Raw genomic sequence first — 24,274 nt, forward strand, 5'->3', positions numbered from 1 at the left:
ACCATCTTTATGGTGGCTGTTGTGATATAGTTAAATTTAATAATCAGTTCCTTTGTGATTTACTATTTTTTATGTATCTTGTTTAAGAAATCTTAATCTGTCCTTTCCCTAAGATAATAAATATATTGTATCTTTTATTCCAAATCTTTCTCATTTGTTAAACTGTTGCAGTTTGTTTTTGTAAAGAACCCAATTCCCCCTCTTTTTTTTCAGGGTGGAGAGCTAGTTACCATCACAGCACAATTTATTAGAGGTTCACCTGTTTCCCAGTCGTGTGGTATATATATATGTAAACGTATATATTTATGTTTCTGTCCTTAGTGTTCTGTTGCATTAATCTGATTTGTCTGAATCAATATAACACTATTTAAATTAACAGTTCCGTAAGTCCTGATATCTGAAAAGCTAATAGGTCAAGTCACCATACATTCTTTTTTAGGCACAGCTTGCCTTTTTTCCTGGGCCTTTACTATTCCATACAAATTTTAGGATTAACTTGTCCAGTTCCTTGGAAAACACTGTTGAGATTTTGACTGGAATTGCACAAAATATGTGGATCATTTTAAGAAGAACTGACATCTTTACATCATAATTTCTTCTATACATGTCTTGCACATCTTAGTTTTTGCTACATATCTTATTTTTTATTATTATTGTAAATGGTATTTCTTTTTAAATCATATTTTTGAACTGTGTTTTCATAAAGAAATGCAAATGATTTTTTGTATATTGAACTAACCTACCTTCCTAAACTCTTCTGTTAATTCTGACAATTTGTTTCTAAATGCTCTTAAGTTCTCTTCATAGCAATTACATAATTTGTAAATAATGACAGTCTGAGTTCTTCCTTTCTGCTTCTTATATTCTTTATTTCATTTGCTTGTCTTCTTACATGAGCCAGAATTATTAATACAGTGTTAAATAGAATCATTGATAGTAGACATCCTTGTCTTGCTCTTTTTCCTGATTTTAAACAAAATATTTTTAATATTCTCCCATCCAAAATAATGCATCTTACAAGGGTTTAAATTTTTTAAAAAAATTTTGTTAAGAAATTTTATTTTATTTCTTCTTTGCTTTTATTTTTACAATGTGGGCTTAAAAATATTAAAATATTTAATTTTATGAAATATACTTAAAATGTAAGTCTTTTTTTTCCTTTTCATTATGTTAAGATGAAGAAATACATCTATAGGTTTTCTAATACTAAGCTACTTTGCACTTCCTGATGAATTTAACTTGGTCATTTATTAGATTTTTAAAAACCCTACTAAAATATCTTCTCTGTTTATTTTCACATATACCAGCTGAGTTTTGGCAGCTTCTTTTTTTTTCTTTTTTACCCTTTCTTTTTTGTTAAAAAAAATCCTTTTATTTATTTAATGATTAATAGATGGCTATTTTGTGTTTTGTATCTGATAACTATATGTAAAGTTCTGGGGAGTCTAAACCAACTGCTTCTAGGGTGACTGCCTGTCAGTCGCGGGGCCTTGTTTTCTTGTATGGTTGTGAGTTTCTCTTTGATTGAGCATCCTGAGGACTTAAATTAAAGATGCTCTTTCAGAGGTGTTTGCCAGGAGTCAGAGCACAGGACTGACCTGGGAGCAGTTTAGGATATGATCCAGGCTTAATATGGGAGACTCTGAGACCTTACCTTGCAGAGAGTCTGAAACTGGTTTGTTGAATGCAGCGCCAGGATTCATGCTTTCCCACAAGACTGCTCTGGCGTTCAACTCACAGCTCTTGTTTCAGCTTCTTTTTGAACTCCCTGTGCCCCTCAACACACACCTTGGAAATTTCCTTGATATTTTTGTGAGGACAGCAATGAGTTTAAAAGCCGAGGCGGGCGGATCACGCGGTCAGGAGATCGAGACCACGGTGAAACCCCGTCTCTACTAAAAATACAAAAAATTAGCCGGGCGTGGTGGCGGGCGCCTGTAGTCCCAGCTACTCGGAGAGGCTGAGGCAGGAGAAAGGCGTGAACCCCGGAGGCGGAGCTTGCAGTGAGCCGAGATTGCGCCACTGCACTCCAGCCTGGCCGACAGAGCGAGACTCCGTCTCGGAAAAAAAAAAAAAGTGAGTGTGGTTGCTGAATAATAAGGAGTGATCGTTAACTGTTGGACATTGATTCTGATGACATTTTCTCAAAAGCATAACCAGGAATATTTTGTACAAAATTAGGATTATTATAATAGGCATTTAGTTTTTTATTGTTACAAATTTTGGGGGAAATCATTAATCATTCGAAAAAACTAATTGACATGTCTCCACTGTAGCAACTTGTATTTTCACTTCCAGTATCATGATTATATCCCCTGTGTAATTTGGAAATTGATTTTAGCATTGGGAAATTTCCTAGTTTCAGTTAAAATGAATTTTTTGTAAGTTGAATTCTATTTTACATGCACAACTTTAGTTTATTTCTTTCCTTGATAAGCATTTATTGAATGTTGTTATATGACTAAAACTGTAAGACGATAATGTTTTAATATTTTCACATTTCATAGTTTCCAAAGTGTATATATATACTCATATACTTCATATATATGAATCTACTTACATCTGTATATATAAATATATAAATATACACATTGTATATAAATGTATATAAATATTTATACATGCATATAAATATACATACAAATGTATATAAATATATATTTATATACAAATGTACATTATATACATTATATATAAATGCATATAAATATACATATTTAAATACAATGTGTATATATATACATTTTTATATATATATATATATATTTTGATCCATACAACTATCTTGGGAGATGGGAAATTGTTATTATTTCCACATTTACAGATGAGGTCCTGTGGTTCATCAATCTTTGTGTTTTATTCAAGATTATGTAAGCAGTAAGGGGTGAAATCAGGCTGAGAACCCAAATTTCTTCATCCCTAAACAAAGTATTTCTTCTAAACATGATATCCGTTTACTAGTTTATCTCTATCAGGTGACCCTTTATTCATTATTTTTCATGAGAAGGTTGTAGTTGTACAAACTGGCTGATACCTGATAATGTTTTAATCTAATTCAAAGTCGATTTCTTAAATCCAGGTGTTAGAGTAGCACACTACTGTACAATTCTCTGTTTCATGTTTTACAATTTACCACAGTCAAGTTACAACTTGCACATGTTACATTAAAATGTGAGTTCACCTTAATTTCTTGAAATGAGCCAGAAGAAGGGGTTTTGTTTTTGTGATTAGGGAAATGCTACTTGACTGCCAAATTGTCTAGAACAGCACATTAAAGGTGCTTGATTTTATACTGTTAAAATTAAATAAACCATGGCAACTGTCATGTCATAGGTAACTTTTGTATTATTCTGTAACTTTTTTTGAAAATAAAGAGTGATCAAATCGATCTTCAGGTAAAGAATCTTTTTTCTCTTGTTTATGTCTTAGTGGATGATGATTTGTTCCATTTAATGGGTAGAGAATTTATTGTTGCTGTTACTGTTTCAAAAGTAGCTGAATAAAACTCTTAACTTTTTCTTCATAGTTAAAATTAAAACCTCAAGTAAATAAATATTTAACGTTTTGCCAAACTATGCAATTTAATTATGGGCTTAATGCATTTAAAGGCTTTGTACAATTTGCTACGTATTTTCACACAAATTACCTGAACGTAAGTCTAGTCTTCGTGCTGTTTTCTGAGTCACACAGTGATTCAGTGACAGAACAGCTGTTGGCACTGGTGTGAGTATAATAGGGAAAAGAGAGTGATGGGGACAACCCAAGTTTAGACAAGCTGGTAAAAGTAGAAGAAAATCTTTTTGAAAACGCTAGTGATCACTAAGGGCTGTGGAGAATGTTTACTTGGTGGGTGAATGTGGAAGAGGCAACAGCATGGGAAGGTGTTGGTAAAGGAGCCCCATACTTGCTTAAACTGCCTTTTGATTGTGAGGCCGTTGATGAATATTTAGTTTGGGCTTTAGGTTTTTTATGATACAGGATCTTTTCCATTTCTGGCTTTGTATCTCAGAAATCACTTAGTTAAACTTATAGATGAATAGGAGTTTCAATTCTTTGTTTTAGAAAGAAGCTTGGTAACTGTTAGTGAGTTACAAATAAGCCAAATAGAAGAAGGTACATATTTCTGCAGTATCAGATAAAGATTTTCCTCATAAGGATTTAGACTCTTGGATGTCATATTAATTCTCAGAAGAGTGGGTATAAAAAGGTATGGGGCTTCTTCCGGGGGTGGGCTGGAGGTGGTGATATATCTTTTTTTTTTTTCTGAGATCATCATAGACAAGATCAAATAATGGTAAACATGCCAATGAATTTTCTAAGCACTATTCCTTTAAGTGAAAGAAGAGTGTTTCAGTAAAATGATTTAATATTGGGTCTTCTAAAAGACAGATTTAAGAGTTTCATCTTTAAAAGGCAGAAAAATTCAGTTATTTTAGACAGTGAATATTGTCGTGCCATGTGTCACAGACATGACGTGAGAGGGAATCAGAGAACATGCAGTTCGTACAACCCAAACTAGTATCATTATTTTTGCTCAGTCACTTCCATTGTCTAAGTAAGATAATTAAAGGACAGCATAAAATAAAATTTCAAAACTTTACTCAATCATATTAAGCTATTTTAATTAGTAAATGTTTTAATGCCATTGAATATTCATCACCATTCAAAATTATTGATGTAAATAGTGTTATATGTTAAAGGTAATTTAACTTGCATGGATGAGAATTCAGCTAATGTTTCACTTAACTTTTAGGTAATTTTTTCAATATCCTGGTATTAAACGAAGTCCATGAGTTTGTGGTGAAAGCTGTGCAGCAGTACCCAGAGAACGCAGCATTACAGATCTCAGCGCTCAGCTGTTTGGCCCTCCTCAGTGAGTAACTTCACTAAAAAGGGGATTCTTACAGAGGCATTTGACATCCAATATGAACATTGTAACAGGAGAATCATATGTACAGATGGAAGCATTCCATGCCTTTTCTGTCCTGTGTAGCTCATTTTCCGGTAGAGGATACTTTCAAGGAAACTAACAGTTGTGACAAGTATACACATCTCAATGTAGAGTTTTGCTTTACATCGTTCTTGATTCAGCTTTGTCATTAAACAGCTAATCTGTTTTAAAAACATTTTTATTTGTGGCTGGGCATGGTGGCTCATGCCTGTAATCTCAGCACTTTGGGAGGCCGAGGCAGGTTGATCACAAGGTCAGGAGTTCAAGACCAGCCTGGCCAACATGGTGAAACCCCATCTCTACTAAAAATATAAAAATTAGTCTCACATGGTGGTGGGCACCTGTAATCCCAGCTGCTCGGGAGGCTGAGGCAGGAGAATCGCTTGAAACTGGAGGGTAGAGGTTGCAGTGAGCTGAGATTCTGCCACTGCACTCCAGCTTGGGCAACAAGAACGAAACTCCATCTCAAAAAAAATAGTTTATTTGTATTTTAAATTCTGGTGTACACGTGCAGGATGTGCAGGTTTTTTACATAGGTAGACGTGTGCCATGGTGGTTTGCTATACCTATTAACCCATCACCTAGGTATTAAGCCCAGCATCCATTAGCTATTTTTCCTAATGCGCTCCCTTCTCCAGTCCCATCCCCCAACAGGCCCCAGTGTGTATTGTTCCTCTCCCTGTGTTCATGTGTTCTCATTGTTCAGCTCCCATTTATAAGTGAGAACATGCAGTGTGTGGTTTTCTCTTCATGTGTTAGTTATCTGAGGATAATGGTTTCCAGCACCATCCGTGTCCCTACAAAGGCCATGATATCATTCCTCTTTATGGCTGCATAGTATTCCATGGTGTATATGTACCACATTTTCTTTATCCAGTCTGTCATTGATGGGCTTTTGGGTTGATTCAATGTCTTTGCTATTGTGAACAGTGCTGTGATGAGCTAATCTTTTCAACTAATCCTCCTCTCGTCTATTAGGTTTTTTTTTTTTTGGTACCTTCTTCCTCGTTTTATTTATTTATCTGGATAGGATGGTAGTATTATGAGATGTATAATATATTAAAAATTATCTTTATAATTGACCAAGGCTTTTACTAAAGCACACCTCATTCTGTTGGTAATATTTCAAAATATGGACTTAGAGTTGGTCAAACTATTAAGTAGATTATATATAATGTTTTTATTTATTTTTCAATTTTTTTCAAGCTGAGACTATTTTCTTAAATCAAGATTTAGAGGAAAAGAATGAGAATCAAGAGAATGATGATGAGGGTGAAGAAGATAAATTGTTTTGGCTGGAAGCCTGTTACAAAGCATTAACATGGCATAGAAAGAACAAGCACGTGCAGGTAGGACTCTCATAAATATTAGAGTTATTCAAAATTATGTTTTCCAATCATTTATATTTTGACAGGTTTCTTTTTTCTCCCCTAATCCAGGAGGCCGCATGCTGGGCACTAAATAATCTCCTTATGTACCAAAACAGTTTACATGAGAAGATTGGAGATGAAGATGGCCAGTTAGTAGTTTTGATTTTATATGATAGAAAATTTCAGTTATATTTTAAATCAATACCTATAAAATACCTTAACCATAACTTTTGTTAGAAATATTTTTGATATAGGCATTTAGTTTTAGATGTTGCTGCAAAATAGTAGTAGGTATGTAGTATTTTGATCTCATTACCTTCAGGAGTTAGAAAAGGTGGAATGAGAGTTATTACTGAGAGATCTGGAATCAAGGGTCATTTGGTAATTCATGAATCATGGAGAAAGAATCTTTCTATTTTCTGGCTGATCGTTTTAAAATGCCATATTAATTCATCTTGGGTGATAGAAATTGCAGAGCCATCTGTGATCTTTTCTTCATGGTGACTAGCCAGCAGGTTGTCAATATCAGAAATTGGATTTGGTTAGAGAGCTTCCTATGATGAGTTCCCATCTGATGTGACAGAGTTGACCTGTCTTCTTTCGAGAGGGTTATTTGAAGCTGTCATCTCTGGATAACTCTTTCAATAGGAGTGCCATTCAAACATCATAAGACCGGCACTCTCTCCCAAAGATACAAGCTGTAGCAAGGAGTTTTGTGCATATCAAGTTTATTTCATATCCGTGAGCCTTTGTGTTTTATGGCAACTGATTGATTATACTTGTGCTATTTGCAGTGGGTATCCTCTGGGTTTTAAATTGTGAATGACTTATTTTGGAAACAAATAGTAGTATTCTATGTCTGAAATCTTGACAGTCTAATTGTTTAATTATCTATTGCTGATAAGAAGGGAATTAATAACACAGATGCTACTTAATTAAATATTTTCATTTTGACAAGAAACAGTAATTCTTTTGAAAACTATGCTAAATTGGCATCTTAATAATCTCATGTTGAGCAAGGCTTTTGGAGATTAGGGTAAGGGAGATTCAAGTTGCAGTTTGTAAATTTCAGTTCATAGGATACCTATTTTTCAATATCCATAAGATAACTTTAAATATATTATTACAACAAAGAAAATATATTTATGTTGTACATCTTTAAAACCTACCTTGCTTCTTTACAATTTTTATTTTTTCCTCTCATTTCCGTTCTCTTCTTCTCCTCACTTTACCTTTTCCCTCAGTGTCTCTTTACATATCTGCTGAGCTTTTTTATTTCTCTCTGCTGCGTGTTGGCTTTTGAAAAAGCATAAAAATACTATTTATGTTAGTATTTAATTAATTCGAGTCTTAAAAAATGAGCTATAATTCACTCTTGTAAGTGGAGGTGGCGTAAAATATTGTTTATATGCTCTTAATTGTTGTTAGAGATATTTGATAATGGCAAGTGAGAATTTGAGATAGTTATTTAAAAGATTACTACTAACATTTTGTTTGAATTTTTGAAAGTTTCCCAGCTCATAGGGAAGTGATGCTCTCCATGCTGATGCATTCTTCATCAAAGGAAGTTTTCCAGGCATCTGCGAATGCATTGTCAACTCTCTTAGAACAAAATGGTAAGCAGTGGACCATATCTTCAAATAAAGGGAAACACATTATTGTGGCATTTTTAATTATAGAAGCTATATATTGTGAAAAATTTACATAATTTATAAAGCTATATATTGTGAAAGATATCTCTATGTGTAGAGATATATTGACATATGGATTATGAATATATAGGTAAAAGGATGAAGAATAAAATAAACATTTGTTGTATATTTTTCCGGACTTCTATGTGTAAACTCACACATGACATATACAAAATTGTATGTATTTTGTAGAAATGGGATCATATTATACTCCTTTATAACCAAATTGTATTTATTCTCTTTTTTATGTTGATACATGTGTATTCTCACATTATCATTTTATTTTTAATTTTTTAAATTAATTTTTGTTTTTAGATATGGTCTCACTCTGTCACCTAGGCTGGAGTGCAGTAGCATGATCATGGCTCACTATAACCTCAAACTTTTGGACTCAGGTGATCCTCCCACCTCAGCCTCTGGAGTAGCTGGGATTACAGGCATGCACTGCCATGCCTCGCTAATTTTTTGCAGAGATGGTGTTTTGCCATGTTGCCCAGGCTGGTCTTGAATTCCTGGGCTCAAGCAATCCATCTGCCTTGGCCTCCCAAGTGCTGGGATTACAGGCATGAACCACTGTGCCCGGCCCAAATTATCATTTTTAATAGCTGTGTAGTTTTTCAGTGCTTGCCTGTATTCTATTTTATGAACCAATTTCTTACTGATGAAGTTTTAGTTTGTGTCCAGTGGGATGTTTCTGGAACTCATAGTAAACACCAATGATCACTTTCCTCCTCTGTTTTCCTTTATACATGGTTCCTATTATTTTCTTGGGAAAATTCATAGAAATGCAACTGGGTAGAGAGCTAGTCACCATTTTAAAATCTGGTAAAATTGTCTATTATAAATTTTTGCACTATACTTTTTTAAAAAATGGTTCTTTACATGTAATTCTTCTAAGTCTTTTTTTAATTATACTTTAGGTTTTAGGGTACATGTGCACAATGTGCAGGTTTGTTACATATGTATACATGTGCCATGTTGTTTTGCTGCACCCATTAACTCGTCATTTAGCATTAAGTATATCTCCTAATGCTGTCCCTCCTCCCTCCCCCAACCCCACAACAGTCCCCGGAGTGTGATGTTCCCCTTCCTGTGTCCATGAGTTCTCATTGTTCAATTCCCACCTATGAGTGAGAACATGCGGTGTTTGGTTTTTTGTCCTTGCGATAGTTTACTGAGAATGATGTTTTCCAGTTTCATCCATGTCCCTACAAAGGACATGAACTCATCATTTTTTATGGCTGCATAGTATTCCATGGTGTATATGTGCCACATTTTCTTAATCCAGTCTATCGTTGTTGGACATTTGGGTTGGTTCTAAGTCTTTGCTATTGTGCGTAGTGCCGCAGTAAACATACGTGTGCATGTGTCTTTATAGCAGCATGATTTATAGTCCTTTGGGTATATACCCAGTAATGGGATGGCTGGGTCAAATGGTATTTCTAGTTCTAGATCCCTGAGGAATCGCCACACTGACTTCCACAATGGTTGAACTAGTTTACAGTCCCACCAACAGTGTAAAAGTGTTCCTATTTCTCCACATCCTCTCCAGCACCTGTTGTTTCCTGACTTTTTAATGATTGCCATTCTAACTGGTGTGAGATGGTATCTCACTGTGGTTTTGATTTGCATTTCTCTGATGGCCAGTGATGATGAGCATTTTTTCATGTGTTTTTTGGCTGCATAAATGTCTTCTTTTGAGAAGTGTCTGTTCATGTCCTTCGTCCACTTTTTGATGGGGTTGTTTTTTTCTTGTAAATTTGTTTGAGTTCATTGTAGATTCTGGATATTAGCCCTTTGTCAGATGAGTAGGTTGCAAAAATTTTCTCCCATTCTGTAGGTTGCCTGTTCACTCCGATGGTAGTTTCTTTTGCTGTGCAGAAGCTCTTTAGTTGAAGTAGATCCCATTTGTCAATTTTGGCTTTTGTTGCCATTGCTTTTGGTGTTTTAGAGATGAAGTCCTTGCCCACGCCTATGTCCTGAATGGTATTGCCTAGGTTTTCTTGTAGGATTTTAATGGTTTTAGGTCTAACATGTAAGTCTTTAATCCATCTTGAATTATTTTTTGTATAAGGTGTAAAGAAGGGATCCAGTTTCAGCTTTCTACACATGGCTAGCCAGTTTTCCCAGCACCATTTATTAGATAGGGAATCCTTTCTTCTAAGTCTTATAGCTTTGTATAATTAAGAAGAGAAAAATGGCTTGTATACCTTTAGAAAGACATGAGTTTTAAGATTATAGTTCAGGCTGCTCAAATTTCTTCCCCGATAAACAGGAATACTGCCAGAAATCCTTAGGTGAAAACTCATCATAAAGGCATTGGGACTTGGCAGCTTTTGCAGGATATTTTTGGAGGGCGAAAAATAGAGAAAAACACTGAAAGCCAGAGACAGAGACCAGTGTAAGCACCAGCTTTTAAGAGAGAACCTGGGTAGGGTGGAAAAAAAAATAAAGCAACCACCTCATGCATGTTTCTTTATATTATTATTGAAGTCAAATAAAGAGGAAAATTATTTCTTCTTCCTCCTTCTCCTTTTTCATCTCACCTCTCTGATGGCACCTTAACAAAACGCTTCGAGTGGCCAGGGCACTGACAGACAGACAGGGGCTGCCCTCAAGGATAACGAGTCAGAGTAAAAGGGGAAGGAGAGGGAATCGCTGTTCTCGAGTCTCTCTTATTCTACTGTGCAGTTAAAGAGGTCTGGACAGGGATTTCACTCCCGAAAATGAGGACTGGACTCTGTGGCTTCTGTTGGGGCACCTTTAGAGTGGAGGTAGACTTTTACTATGTACAGACAACATTGCGTTGGTGACATCATTCATAACCACCTGGAAATCTCCTTTGATATCCAAATCAAACAACCGTAACTTTGTGAAATTTCGACTGCTTCCTATTGTGGTGTCTGAGGACTGGTTACATTCAGAGTCCACCCTGATGTCTTTGTTCAGTTTTCTGCTCTTTCTAGTTCCTTACTTCTTTGTTCCTGGTCACCTGTCAGGTAAAATGTCCTCAGATCCTTTTGTATTGTCTTTGGAGTTCTGCCTTAATAAAGCATGAAGAACTTGAGTAGCTTGTTCATCAACTTTCTTGGGCAATTTCTCCTTGAAAGACACTTGGGAACCTTTGGGTGTACAGAGCTGAGCATGGCTTTTTTTTAGAAAAAATGGCTACATTGGCAGGCAGAAGAACTGGGTCTTTGGAACCTTCGAGGTCCCCAGGTTGCATACATCTTGTGTGACATTTTTCCCATTCAATTAATTAATATTTATTGAGCTCCCAAGTGTCTAGTGTCTGTAGGCATTTGGGATACATTCGTTAAGTAAAAATCCAAGGCTCATGGAGTTTAAACTGTACTAGGGAAGATAATAAGATTAACTAAAATATGTAATATTTGAGGCAGTTAAGAATAAAAAATGAAGCAAGGAAGGAGAATATGATATGTTAGACATCAGAGGAGATGAAGTTGTGAATAGGCAGCCAGGAAAGAAGGTTACTATTGAGTAAGACCTGCAGGGCATTGCATATTGTTTTTTGCCTCTGAAAGCAGTTAATTTCCTGTTAAAATGGAGTGGATGAGATCAAGAGTATTATGTAGATAGCTGGTAAATGCGATAGCATGCAAAATGTTCTATAAAGTCTAACGTGACTTTATGATGAAATTTCTTCTCCTAGGTTTATTGCTTGCAATTTGCAAATCACACATTGGGTTACTGTCTAGGATAGTGATTCTTAAAGTGTGGTTCCTGGACCAGCAGCATTTGCTGGGGAAATTTGATAAACAATGTAAATTCAAGGGCCCCATACAGACCTTCTCAATCATAAACCCTGGAGTTGAGACCCAGCAATCCATGTTTTAACAAGCTCTCCAGGTCATTCAGATGCACACTAAAGTTTGAGAACCACTGACCTAGTGTCATTTTTGTCTTTTAAAGTGTCTTCTTGGCTAGAAGCTAGCCACTTTGGGAAAGGTTATTACAACTTCTGATGTGATCGAGCAAAGTAACCAACTCTTTATTGTATCTTAATGTGTGATATTCTGAATGTGTTTGAAAGTATGAGTTTTTCAGGCTCTGGCAGTATTTTAGAATGTGTATGTGATTTCTATTTATTTCCATGTTTTGTCCTATCTTCTTAAGATAGACTACTTATTTTAAAAACAGTACTTAAGTTAAAACTTTTTACGTTTCTTTTTCTGCCACTTTCAAAGTGTTGAATCACAGTGTGTAATGTTGGAACTGATATTTTTATAGAGGCTTCAAGACAATTGATATTTATGTTGAAACTTGAAGACAATAGATTTATGTTTAGTGAAGGAAGTTTATTACAAAGAGGAAAATTGGCCAGTTGTGGTGGCTCATGCCTGTTATCCCAGCACTTTGGGAGGCCAAGGCAGGAGGATTGCTTGAGCTCAGGAGTTCAAGACCAGGCTGGGCAACATAGTGAGATCCCCTCTCTACAACATATTAACAAAAATTAGCCAGGCATGGTGGCACACTTGTAGTCCCTGGTACTTGGAGGCTGAGACAGGAGGATCACTTGAGGCCAGGAGGTTAAGACTGCAGTGAGCGATGATCATGCTACTGCACTCCAGCCTTGGCAACAGAGAGAGATGCTGTCACAAAAAGCAACAACAACAAAAAAAGAGGAAAATTATTTCTTAATCATTATTGCTGGAATATAGTTACTTTCCACAAATAATGAAATACCAGTTGTAAAGCATATCTATATGTTTCCTAGACTTTGGCATTACTTTGTGAAAATAACTGTCATTACTTATGTTCTATGTAAATGCTTTCCATTCCTTTGTATATGATGGCATATATAGAAATTACAATGTTTGTAAAGTCCGCTGGGATAAATGGTCAAAGCAGCTGAAGGCTGAAAGCAACCAAGCCTGTTACAGCCCCTTCATTCCCCATACTCCCAAAAAGCTGAGTGAATGGTCAATACCTCCACATGCTTGTAACTCATTCCCAGCCCACCATTGTCTAGCACATCTGGTTAGTCTTAGCTCTATGTAAGTGCAGTTATTTGTGAACTTGTTTTAAGTATTGGAATAAAATTTAACTTTCATTCTTATTTTGGAGACCATTATTTAAACAGATTTCTTTTTTCCTGGAAAAACACTCCTTTGCAATGGGCAGAGACATGGTGATTACATTAAAACCATCTACTCTATGAATAAAAATGTTAAAACCAAAATCCCAGCAAAGGGTTAATAAAGGCAAAAACAATTGGAAATGACATGTGTTTTAAAGAAATAAACATGAATTATCTTTAAGCTGTCAATGAACTATAAATTATGTGTGCTCTTGTATATGCTTTCCTGTAAATTTGGACTATATTAATATTCTAAATCTTATGGTAAAATTATGAAAATATGCTTTCATATCTATAAGTAACATTTTAAAAAATCTCAGTTAATTTCAGAAAAATACTGTTATCAAAAGGAATAGACCTGAATGTTTTGGAGTTAATGCAGAAGCATATATATTCTCCTGAAGTGGCTGAAAGTGGCTGTAAAATGCTAAATCATCTTTTTGAAGGAAGGTAATATAGATTCATTAACTTGTACAGAATATATCATATTGGGCCAGGTAGAATATCAATATTTCAAGCATATTTCTAATAATGAAAAGAAAAAGAAAAACATAAGACACTGGAGAATTGAAGCATTTTGCAACGTAATCTCATGTCACTAGTACCATAGGCTTACTTTATCTGAACACTGAAAGGAATGGCAAGATTGTGGAAACATGTTGAAGGTTTGCTTTTGAACCTGATGCATGATGTTGACTATATTTTGAAAAGTGGTAATTGTATAGCACATAGCATACAGCAGTTTTTCTAATTATTGTGTGTGTGAAAGTTATAAAAGATAAAATCAGGATGTGGCTAAATTTTGCTCTTTCACAACGAATATATTATTCCTTCATCTGAATGAACTTTGTCTTCTCTTCCTGCTCTCAATCCTTAGTTAGGGAAAATTTTAACTACATCTAGTCCAAGTGCAGAGATGTTAAGATTATGTAGCTGTCGGTTAGTGGCACAACAGAGACCAGATCCTTTGATCTATGTGTGGATGGTGGTGGGGCAGGGTGGGATGAGGTGGGGGTGAGGGGTGGTAGATGTGGGCAGAACTTGTGGCTTAAAAAAAACACCCGTTTAAAAGACTAAAAATGAATAATATGCAGAAGGTACCTACTGTAGAATAGGCTCAGTGCCTTTTTGCATTTTGTTCAGCCAAAAAATATGATGTAAATTTGGCATTGTCTGAGTAAATTTCGAACAAAAAGAGGCTATACAGAAAACTTTCACGTGTAAAAAAAATAATTGGCACAGAAGTTGCAGTAAAAACTAATTTTGTTCCTGGCTTTGCCACTAATTTGAGCCAACTGTTTCATCTCTAAAACTTCACGTTCCTCATTGGTAAAAAGGAACGATAACAACCTTGAAAGTTGTAAGCTTAGAATGTAAGGATTAAATAAATTAATTTTTACAAAGGGATTAGGATAATGCCTGCTGCATTTTAAGCACTCAACAAATTGTATCTATTGTTATACTGTTATTAAGTGTGAATAAATGAAGTGCATATAGCATGAAATGTAGCATAACTGCAGACTTGAAAGAAGTAGGGTTACACTGTTTTTAACGTCAGTCTAACTAATCTATGTTTATATATCTCTCTAAGCTGTATTTCTCTTATTTAAATGTTGTTTTTGAACACTGAGATGAAAAGTTTATCTTAAATATTGACTTTAATGGTGCCAGAAGTGTGCGAACCTTTACAAATGAGGCAAAAACGCAGCGGAATAAACTCCAGTCTAGGATTCTGTAGATTCTGGGCAAGGCATTTAATGTTTCTGGCTGCATGCTCTTAAGTAAAATGTGTACAGTTGCAGTCCTGGAGATTCCGCTTTGGCTCTGACAATGTGTCTGCCCCTACAGAACTCATGTTAGTTGAGAGACTGATAAGTAAAATACCGTCTCAGAATGCAGCGGCAGTAGTGTGTAAAAGACGCAATGGTAAGAGTAAAGTGGACCCAGCTGGGGTTGCCCAAGGAGGGGAGGCTCCAACGGAGGGATGTGTTTAAACTGGGACTTTAAGTTGGAAAAGAAGGAATGTATCTCAGTGTCCACAGAACCATGCAAAGTGAGAACATGGTTCTGATATGCACAAGTCTCAGTTAACAAGGAAAGCAAGGATTGACTGTATTAAAGTTCATAGTACCTACTGCATTCTAGTCAAGTGACATTTGCTCATATGTAAAAGAAAGAATAGCTTAAATACCTTAGAGAAACCAAGACTGTAAAACAAATTAAAAATAATTAAAAATACCACATAAGAAGTCCAGTGACGATAATCTGGAAGAGGAAGGTTCGTGTGATGTAAAGAGGCCTTGTCTTGGGGTCAGACAAGTTTGGGTACCAGCCTTGTCTCTGTCAGTTTCTAGTGATAAGACCTGAATATTTAACCTTTATCTGTCTAAGTTTTTCATGTAGAAAATGGGGATAATAACACCTGCCTGCTGGGATTGTGGTCATTGACCCATCCTAGGTCAGAAGGATGGTGTTAGTTTTATGAAATGAAGTAATTCCCGGGTTACTATGAATTCTATCTTATGAGTTCAAAGTGTAGACAATTAAAATTATGTATGCTTACACTACTGATTTCAAATGCATTTTCATATATCTTTCCTGATAAAATATATTGGTTCTGTCCTCTTGTACTTATTTCAATTTGGTGTTTATACCATTGAATCATATCGGTCTTTCAATAAACATGCCAATTTTATATCCCCAGCAACACTTCCCTGGATACAATGGCAGCAGTGGTCCCCAAAATAATAACAGTTATGAAATGTCATGAGACATCATTACCAGTGCAGCTGGAGGCGCTTCGAGCTATTTTACATTTTATAGTACCAGGTAAGTTACATAGTTGATTGTGGGAAAAGATAACAATTTAAATAGATTTTTGATTTTTCACGAAATAGCAATATTCTAGGCAAATATTAAAAGACTAGTTTCTGTCGACTAAATGTAAATCTTACTGTTAAACCAAAAAGAGGTTAAATATGATGCAGAAGAGTCACTTAGATTAATTTTTATAAGAAAACAATATGAAATTCAGTAATTTATTTATACAAAATAACTACGATGTAAAATGTGGGGCTTTTATTTTTAAGGAGGGTGTTCATCTCTGGTAATTCTTTTCTATTTTTGTTGCCATGACCTGAGTTCAAGCTTTTTTTCTCTTGTTTGAATTCTACTATTAGCTAATTTTCATACCTGTTCTCTTCCTTCATTTCCATCCTTTTCTTACTCTATGATTGAATTAATCTTTCTCCAATGTAGCTTGTACTCATTTACCTCAATGGCTTCCACCCTCCACCCACCTTTAATTCTTACTTACATCTGTTATCACCTTATTTGTTCTCCAAAGCCCCTTTAAAACACCTATGTCTCCATTCATTCAACACATTTATTAAGTGCTTCTTATGTTCTAAGCACTGTGATGCCGTTAAACTTTGAAAGATGAATTGGAAAAAAAGCACAACTGTACTGTTATAGGAGCTTAGAGGTAGATGGAAGTGTAAATAGTTAATTAACAGGCAGTGTGAGAGAGGCCATGATAGATGCATATATAAAAGGCTTTGAGAATATGGATGGAGGCACAAATGATTTCTTACAAGGAGTAGGACAGAGATTGTAATATTTGAGGTGGAAGGGTAAATAGAGCTGGCCTGGTAGAAAGGGCAAGGACATTTCAAGCAGAAGAAAGTGCACACGGTCAGGGGTGAGTGAGGCATGGAGGATAAGGAGAGGAGTGCTTGGGGATGAGTGTGGAAGGAAAGGCTGAGGCCCAAAGAAAAGGGCCTTGAATGCAGTGCTAAAAAATTTGTGCCTTTTAAAAATGGAGCCAATCCAAGTTTATTAAAAGTGTTTACAGATTGCAGTGTCACACCGACATTTGCAACTAAAGACAATAGCATCGTGGTGCAGAGGATGATAGACAGGGAGAGAGACTAGATACAAGGAGATTGGGTTGGAGGTCCATGGTAGTCAAGTGAGACCCGGGGAAGGGACCCGGCAATGGAAACACAGATGAGAGGGCAGATTGGACAGATGGTTGGGAGATCTGTTTGATGTGACATCGTGATCTGTAAGTATGAAGGATGATACTTTGTTCTGTGAAGTTCCCAATCTTTTGAAGTCATTTTTGCCTTGTTCTTTTAAAATGAAATATTCTTAAATCTATCATTTTCTCTAGTTATATAGATATTTTGTTTCTCTGTATAAGAGTATTACTCGATATAAAAGTTTTTTCAAGGCCAGAGCTTTCTTCAGTCATTTTTTTCTGGGCGCCCCAGTCCTCTGGTGGCTATTCAATCAGTATTTTAAAAATTGAATCATGGTGTCCTATTCATAGTTTCAGCTTAGTTTCGAGGCATAATTTAACGGATGTAATTTTACTTGAAAATATTATTGCATGTTTTATTGAATTTTATTTTTAGATTGTAATTAAAAACAATAAAAATGCCTTTTGATTATCCTTAAAGTTGACAGCCTTATTCTTTTGAGGGAGGTTTTGAGTTTTAAAGATAACCAAAGGACACTCAAAAACCGTTTCTGTTAGTTAATAAAATAATACTCTTTTAGTCCAAAAGCAAGTTTTGAATACAGTATTTCTTTTCTTTTATTGTTCTTAAACTGACCCTGAAGCAAAATTGTTAGTCAACAATCAATCAGATGTATTATGGGTGCCCTTGAACATAATCAGTTGAGGACTGTACTTTATGTAAAAAAATACATTTTATAAGCATATCAGTGTGTAAGTACATTCTTCTAGTAGGTAAAGGCTTAATCATTTACTCTATGCTAACATATTATACTACCACATTACACCGTACTGTGCTGTGCCCTACGTAATGTACCATGCCGTGCAGTACCGTATCATTCTAGGTATCAACAAGTAACTATGGTAGCAATACTCCAGTGGTTTCGAGGTTGACTATGATTCTGGTTTGAACATGTGAAGTTGAGGTTCTTATAAAATACCTAGGTGTACATATATTCATTTATTAACTAGATTATATTCAGGTTTTTTAGTGGCAAAGATGTACATTATGGCAGATGTGTATAATTTAGGGTCCAATTAAGGATAGCATATTGCATCTAGTGTATATATCTTAAGTTTCTTTCAATCTATTACTATACATTTTCTCTTCTACTTTATAGCAACTTGTTGAAGGCATTAAAGCTGGTTGCTTTAAGAAAATAATAATAAAGACCCAGTTACTTTAATAAAATATCATTTGACTTGTTTCTTGAGTTACTGCAAGTTTTAGAGGAAATACTGTGAAATTCTCTAAGAAGGCATATAGGCAAATTGGGAAGTGTATAGAGGAGAGTGATTAGGGAGATAAAAGCACATTAAGAAGAGCAATAAGAGGAACTGAGATTGTTTTATTTGAAGAAGAGATGACTCAAGGGGATATGAAACTCTATTCCAATCTATTCACTTATAACCAGTAACAGTAATAATACCAAACAAATATGGAGGACTTAAAAAGTATTAGGCGTAGTTTGAAGTATTTTAAGTATATTAACTCTTTTGTTTCTCACAGCACTTCATGAGGCAGATATTATTATTATTATTATTATTATTATTATTTTGGTATTGTATGGATGACAAAGCTGCGGCATAGAATTGTAGAGATTTTTAAGGTCAGGCCTGATATAACAGCACCAGATTTTCAGCTTATGCAGGCTGACTCCAGAGTAGGCATTTTAAAATAAATATTTGTGCAACAATCTTGTTCTGAACAACTGTTGTATTTAAAGCACTATGTCTAGAATCCTTAAGGTCTCGGGAGATGATGAGGTTACGGATACTGCTCTCAAAAAAATTTACAGTCCACACAACCTAAAGGACTGTTACGTAGAAAGGAAATTACATCCATTTGAATAGTAGGACCTCAAGTGATAGAACAAAGACTGGAGAAGAAATTTACAGGAATGTTCATTTGGTCTTAATATAAGGAAGATGTTTAATAAGACCCATTACATGAAGCATGATGTTTTTACTACGCAAACAGGCCAGTTTTAGTGGTCACATCTTCTTAAGGCGTACTAGGCAGCCTCAGAAGTTAGTGTGATCTTGGTCACCGGAAATGACACACAGACAGTTTAAGGGACTTGCCCCAGACCCCACGGCTGCAGTGAATGTCAGAACCTCTTTGAGTACATTTTAAAATAAGGACTGAAAGTTGGAGGAGGGTTATCAAGGCTGCCTTCTTTACCATAGTATTCCAAGCATTAACAAAATCCTTGGCATGTAATTGGAATTCAAATGCTTCTTAAATAAATGAAAAGCCTGCTGTAGCCAGCTTATAGTTTATATTAATGCAGATTATTAAAGTGGAAGATTATAAATGATTATTTATTAATAGTTATGTCTATAATCTTAGGTTTGGAAAACATTATTCATTCATAATAATTTTACTTATATGTTACATTACCACATTTTTGACTTGTAGTGTTTTTAGCACAGTTCAGCTACAGTGTAGCTTAATAAGGAATATGATTTTTAAAATAACAATGCTATTATACAGCCTTTACAGAACTTCTAAAAAATGACATGTTCTCTACCACCTTAATACTGAAACTCAAATCTTATCTTTTGCTACGATTATTCCAGCTACTCTGTTTTGTCTACATTTCATTTCTGACCTTTTTATGTTGTAGTCCAAATAACTCTGATTCTCAAGTTGTCCATTGTTGCATAAAAATCTTGCGGCATCTTAAAGCACAGCCTCCTCACACAAAAAAGCGATTGTTTGCTTCAGAAAATTTCTTCACCATCATAATTTTTTACTACTTCAAATTCAGTAAGCATTCTTCCACATTATATTTATTTTATATTCAGTGATGAACTATTTTTATAGATTCCTTAAAATTTCTGGTTATTTCTTTGATAAGGAAACATGTACTAGAAAAAAGTACAACACATATATTGTGAGATTAATTATGACAATTTCTAGAAAGTAACAGTCTGTTCAACTCAAATGTTTATAAGAAAATTCTTTCTTTATTTATTTATCTGTGCGTTTAGGCATGCCAGAAGAATCCAGGGAGGATACAGAATCTCATCGTAAGCTAAATGTGGTTAAAAAACAGTGTTTCAAGAATGGTATTCACAAACTGGTCCTAGCAGCTTTGAACAGGGTATGTTGAATATAAGTTTTCTGTCTTTATGCTATTAACTAAAATATTAAATTTGGAGAACCAGGGGGGCTTTTTCAGTCTAAGTTTTCTGTTCTCCGTTTACTATGATAGGAGGGAGTCATGTGGTTAGAGACATAAGATGACAGTGGGGATGTGGGAAGTGAAAAGATATGTACTAAGCTAAGTCCAGCTAAGTGTGTTATCAATTATAGATGTAGGCAAGATTCTTTTGATTGCCAGTAACATAAATCCACTCTAGTTTGCTCAACCAGAAAGAGAACCAAAGAGCCAGATGTGCAACTAGACCTTATGAGTCATGCCGGGTACTCTGGCTGCTGTTTTCTCTTTCTGTCCTCTGGCTACTTATCTTTCTTTTCTGGTCTCATAGTATATGGTTTAGCCCATGAAGACATACCAGGGTTAACAGTAAAGTCTTCGGCTGGGCACGGTGGCCCACACCTGTAATCCCAGCACTTTGGGAAGCCGAGGTAGGTGGATCACGAGGTCAGGAGTTCGAGACCAACCTGGCTAACAAGATGAAACCCTGTCTCTACTAAAAATACAAAAATTAACTGGGCATGGTGGCGCGTGCCTGTAATCCCAGCTAAATGGGAGGCTGAGGCAGGAGAATCGCTTGAACCCAGGAGGCAGAGGTTGCAGTGAGCTGAGATCATGCTGCTGCATTCCAGCTTGGGCGACAGAGTGAGACTTCCTCTCGAAACAAAAACAAACAAACAAAAACAGTAAAGTCATCTTTGATTCCATGTGCTCCTTTTCATTGTTCTCCGGAGAAATAACCTCTGAAATGATTTGGTATACATTGTTTCCATTTTTTAGCATTTACATATCTATGTTCCTACATTATAATTAAAGTATCAATAAATAATGCTGAGTATGAAAAACAGAAGAAGGGAATTACATTTAAATTGTGTAATGCAAAAAGTATTAGTGGAATTAAGAAGTTTTGGAAATTTTGCATAAAATGAATTGGTTTTTTATTAAAGATGTTAAGAATAAAGACATGATTAGTGTGAACATTTTTATAAAAGGAGGAGCCTATTTAAAGTAATTAGTGGAAATGATTCCATGTGATTTGATATACTTTGATAAATGTCACAAATTAATTAAAGTAGCTTCCAGAGAGATCTCCCTTAAAAATTCATTTTAAATTGAACTTTATAATGTCACTCACTGCCTATAATATGTTTGAGTCATTTATACTCAAACTTTAATACAATCGTTGAGTATGGCAAGAATTTATGTTGTAATGGGTTAAGTTTATCTTGAGAAATATTTGTTGAAAATAAGTATATGGAAGGAAGGGGTTAGGCATTTAGAAGATAAATAAATATGCTTCATACCCTTCTCTCCTGAATCTCATAAGCTGGTTGTTGATGGCTGTTGAGAAACCTTGGTTCTTTTCTTTAAACAAGAGACACATAGCAGAGAAGATGCAGCATCGAGTAATTTATTGCAAAAGAAAAAGAATATTTTGCAAGTTAAGTGAGGAATAGACACTTATACCCTGACAGAATTCAGGGCGGGCTTGCTAGTAAGGATGAGACAGCATAGACTGGCACTAGGAAGACTCCCTTTGTGGGAGTTGTACATGATTTTTCATAAGTGAGTGGGAAGAACTGTTACTAGTAAGCATATTCTGGGTGGTCCTCTGAGTGCACATGTGCAGTAGCTGTACATGCTTGTTCATATATCGCATGTCTCATAAGTATCTGAAATCTCCACCCAGGGGTGTGTGTTTTACTATTATAATGAGCAAAAGGTCAGTCTGAGGACAGGGAAAATCAAAATGTGCATGCTCCCCATGCTACCTGACTTCAAACTATACTACAAGGCTACAGTAACCAAAACAGCATGGTACTGGTACCAAAACAGAGATATAGACCAATGGAACAGAACAGAGCCCTCAGAAATAATGCCACATATCTACAACCGTCTGATCTTTGACAAACCTGACAAAAACAAGAAATGGGGAAATGATTCCCTATTTAATAAATGGTGCTGGGAAAACTGGCTAGCCATATGTAGAAAGCCGATACTGGATCCCTTCCTTACACCTTATACAAAAATTAATTCAAGATGGATTAAATACTTAAATGTTAGACCTAAAACCATAAAAACCCTAGAAGAAAACCTAGGCAATACCATTCAAGACATAGGCATGGGCAAGGACTTCATGTCTAAAACACCAAAAGCAATGGCAACAAAAGCCAAAATTGACAAATGGGATCTAATTAAACTAAAGAGCTTCTGCACAGCAAAAGAAACTACCATCAGAGTGAACAGGCAACCTACAGAACGGGAGAAAATTTTTGCAATCTACTCATCTGACAAAGGGCTAATATCCAGAATCTACAATGAACTCCAACAAATTTACAAGAAAAAAACAAACAGCCCCATCAAAAAGTGGGCAAAGGATATGAACAGATACTTCTCAAAAGAAGACATTTATGTAGCCAACAGACACATGAAAAAATGCTCATCATCACTGGCCATCAGAGAAATGCAAATCAAAACCACAGTGAGATACCATCTCACACCAGTTAGAATGGCCATCATTAAAAAGTCAGGAAACAACCGGTGCTGGAGAGGATGTGGAGAAATAGGAACACTTTTACGCTGTTGGTGGGACTATAAACTAGTTCAACCATTGTGGAAGTCAGTGTGGTGATTCCTCAGGGATCTAGAACTAGAAATACCATTTGACCCAGCCATCCCATTACTGGGTATATACCCAAAGGATTATAAATCATGCTGCTATAAAGACACATGCACATGTATGTTTATTGCAGCACTATTCACAATAGCAAAGACTTGGAACCAAGCCAAATGTCCAACAGTGATAGACTGGATTAAGAAAATATGGCACATATACACCATGCAATACTATGCAGCCATAAAAAATGATGAGTTCATGTCCTTTGTAGGGACATGGATGAAGCTGGAAACCATCATTCTCAGTAAACTATCACAAGGACAAAAAACCAAACACCACATGTTCTCACTCATAGGTGGGAATTGAACAATGAGAACACATGGACACAGGAAGGGGAACATCACACACTGGGGCCTGTTGTGGGTGGGGGGAGGGGGGAGGGACTGCATTTGGAGATATACCTAACGTCAAATGAGTTACTGGGTGTAGCACACCAACATCGCACATGTATACATACGTAACAAACCTGCACGTTGTGCACATGTACCCTAAAACTTAAAGTGTAATTAAAAAACAATGTGTATGCTCCCTACAGGGGCAATTCCCTACTGGAGATAGCTTTGCTCAAATGAGCTGGACTACAATGCAAATGCTGAAACTTATTATGTTGACAGTAAGACTGCCACAGTTGCCGCCTCCTGAGGACACGGTTACTTCCTTTTAATACCTATCCTGCCTTATTGTGAGAGGAATAACAACTGTGCATAAAACCAGTTGTTCTACACGAGCACTTAGGAGGGATACCAGCATTGTGAACATAGTCTAAGTACATAGAAGAGGGAACAGTTAATTTTATTCATGGTGAGTGTTGGTGAAAAGTGGAAGAGGTACCAAAACAGCCATGTAGATAACTGGTTCCAGTTAGCCAACATTCTCTAAAGTTATTAGAGAAGCCTAAGTGAGGTGTAACCTCAGCAGTCGGGAGCCAAGAGAGCAGGTAAGTGCTGTGATGTGGAGAAAATCACTTTGTTCCATCTGAGAAGAAATGGTTGAGCACTCCTTTTCCCCCACGCCAGTACTTCAGTAATGACGCACAGCCTTTCACTCAGCACTGATCATCGACAGGGGTGGGGAGTTAAGGTATGGGGAAACACAAGTAACAATATTTTATTTCAAAAACCTCTCCACTGTAATTCCCCTAATCCTTCATCATGGTTGAGGAAAATGGCTCTAAAAGATGAGAGCGATTACTGTAGCTCCAAAATCCTGTGATTGCATGTCTTACTCTGAATAGTAATTACAAAGCATCAGAGGTTTAGGTTCAAAGATTGCAGACACAATAAAATGAATTACATT

The 24,274-nt window shown here is 35.9% G+C and overlaps 1 protein-coding gene across 1 annotated transcript in view; it reads left to right on the forward strand.

The window, feature by feature from the left end:
• The window catches only part of LRRK2 (leucine rich repeat kinase 2), a 142,324-nt gene that overhangs the window by 19,409 nt on the left and 98,641 nt on the right, over window positions 1-24,274 (forward strand). Inside the window, exons 8-14 of the mRNA XM_003252300.3 lie at window positions 4,754-4,873; window positions 6,158-6,300; window positions 6,391-6,470; window positions 7,831-7,937; window positions 13,434-13,563; window positions 15,818-15,942; window positions 20,132-20,244. Of these exons, the coding sequence (XP_003252348.1) occupies window positions 4,754-4,873; window positions 6,158-6,300; window positions 6,391-6,470; window positions 7,831-7,937; window positions 13,434-13,563; window positions 15,818-15,942; window positions 20,132-20,244 (818 nt within the window). The remainder of the gene's footprint in view (window positions 1-4,753; window positions 4,874-6,157; window positions 6,301-6,390; window positions 6,471-7,830; window positions 7,938-13,433; window positions 13,564-15,817; window positions 15,943-20,131; window positions 20,245-24,274) is intronic.

Source organism: Nomascus leucogenys, chromosome 11, assembly GCF_006542625.1.
Source record: "Nomascus leucogenys isolate Asia chromosome 11, Asia_NLE_v1, whole genome shotgun sequence".
Classification (NCBI taxonomy): Eukaryota; Metazoa; Chordata; class Mammalia; order Primates; family Hylobatidae; genus Nomascus; species Nomascus leucogenys.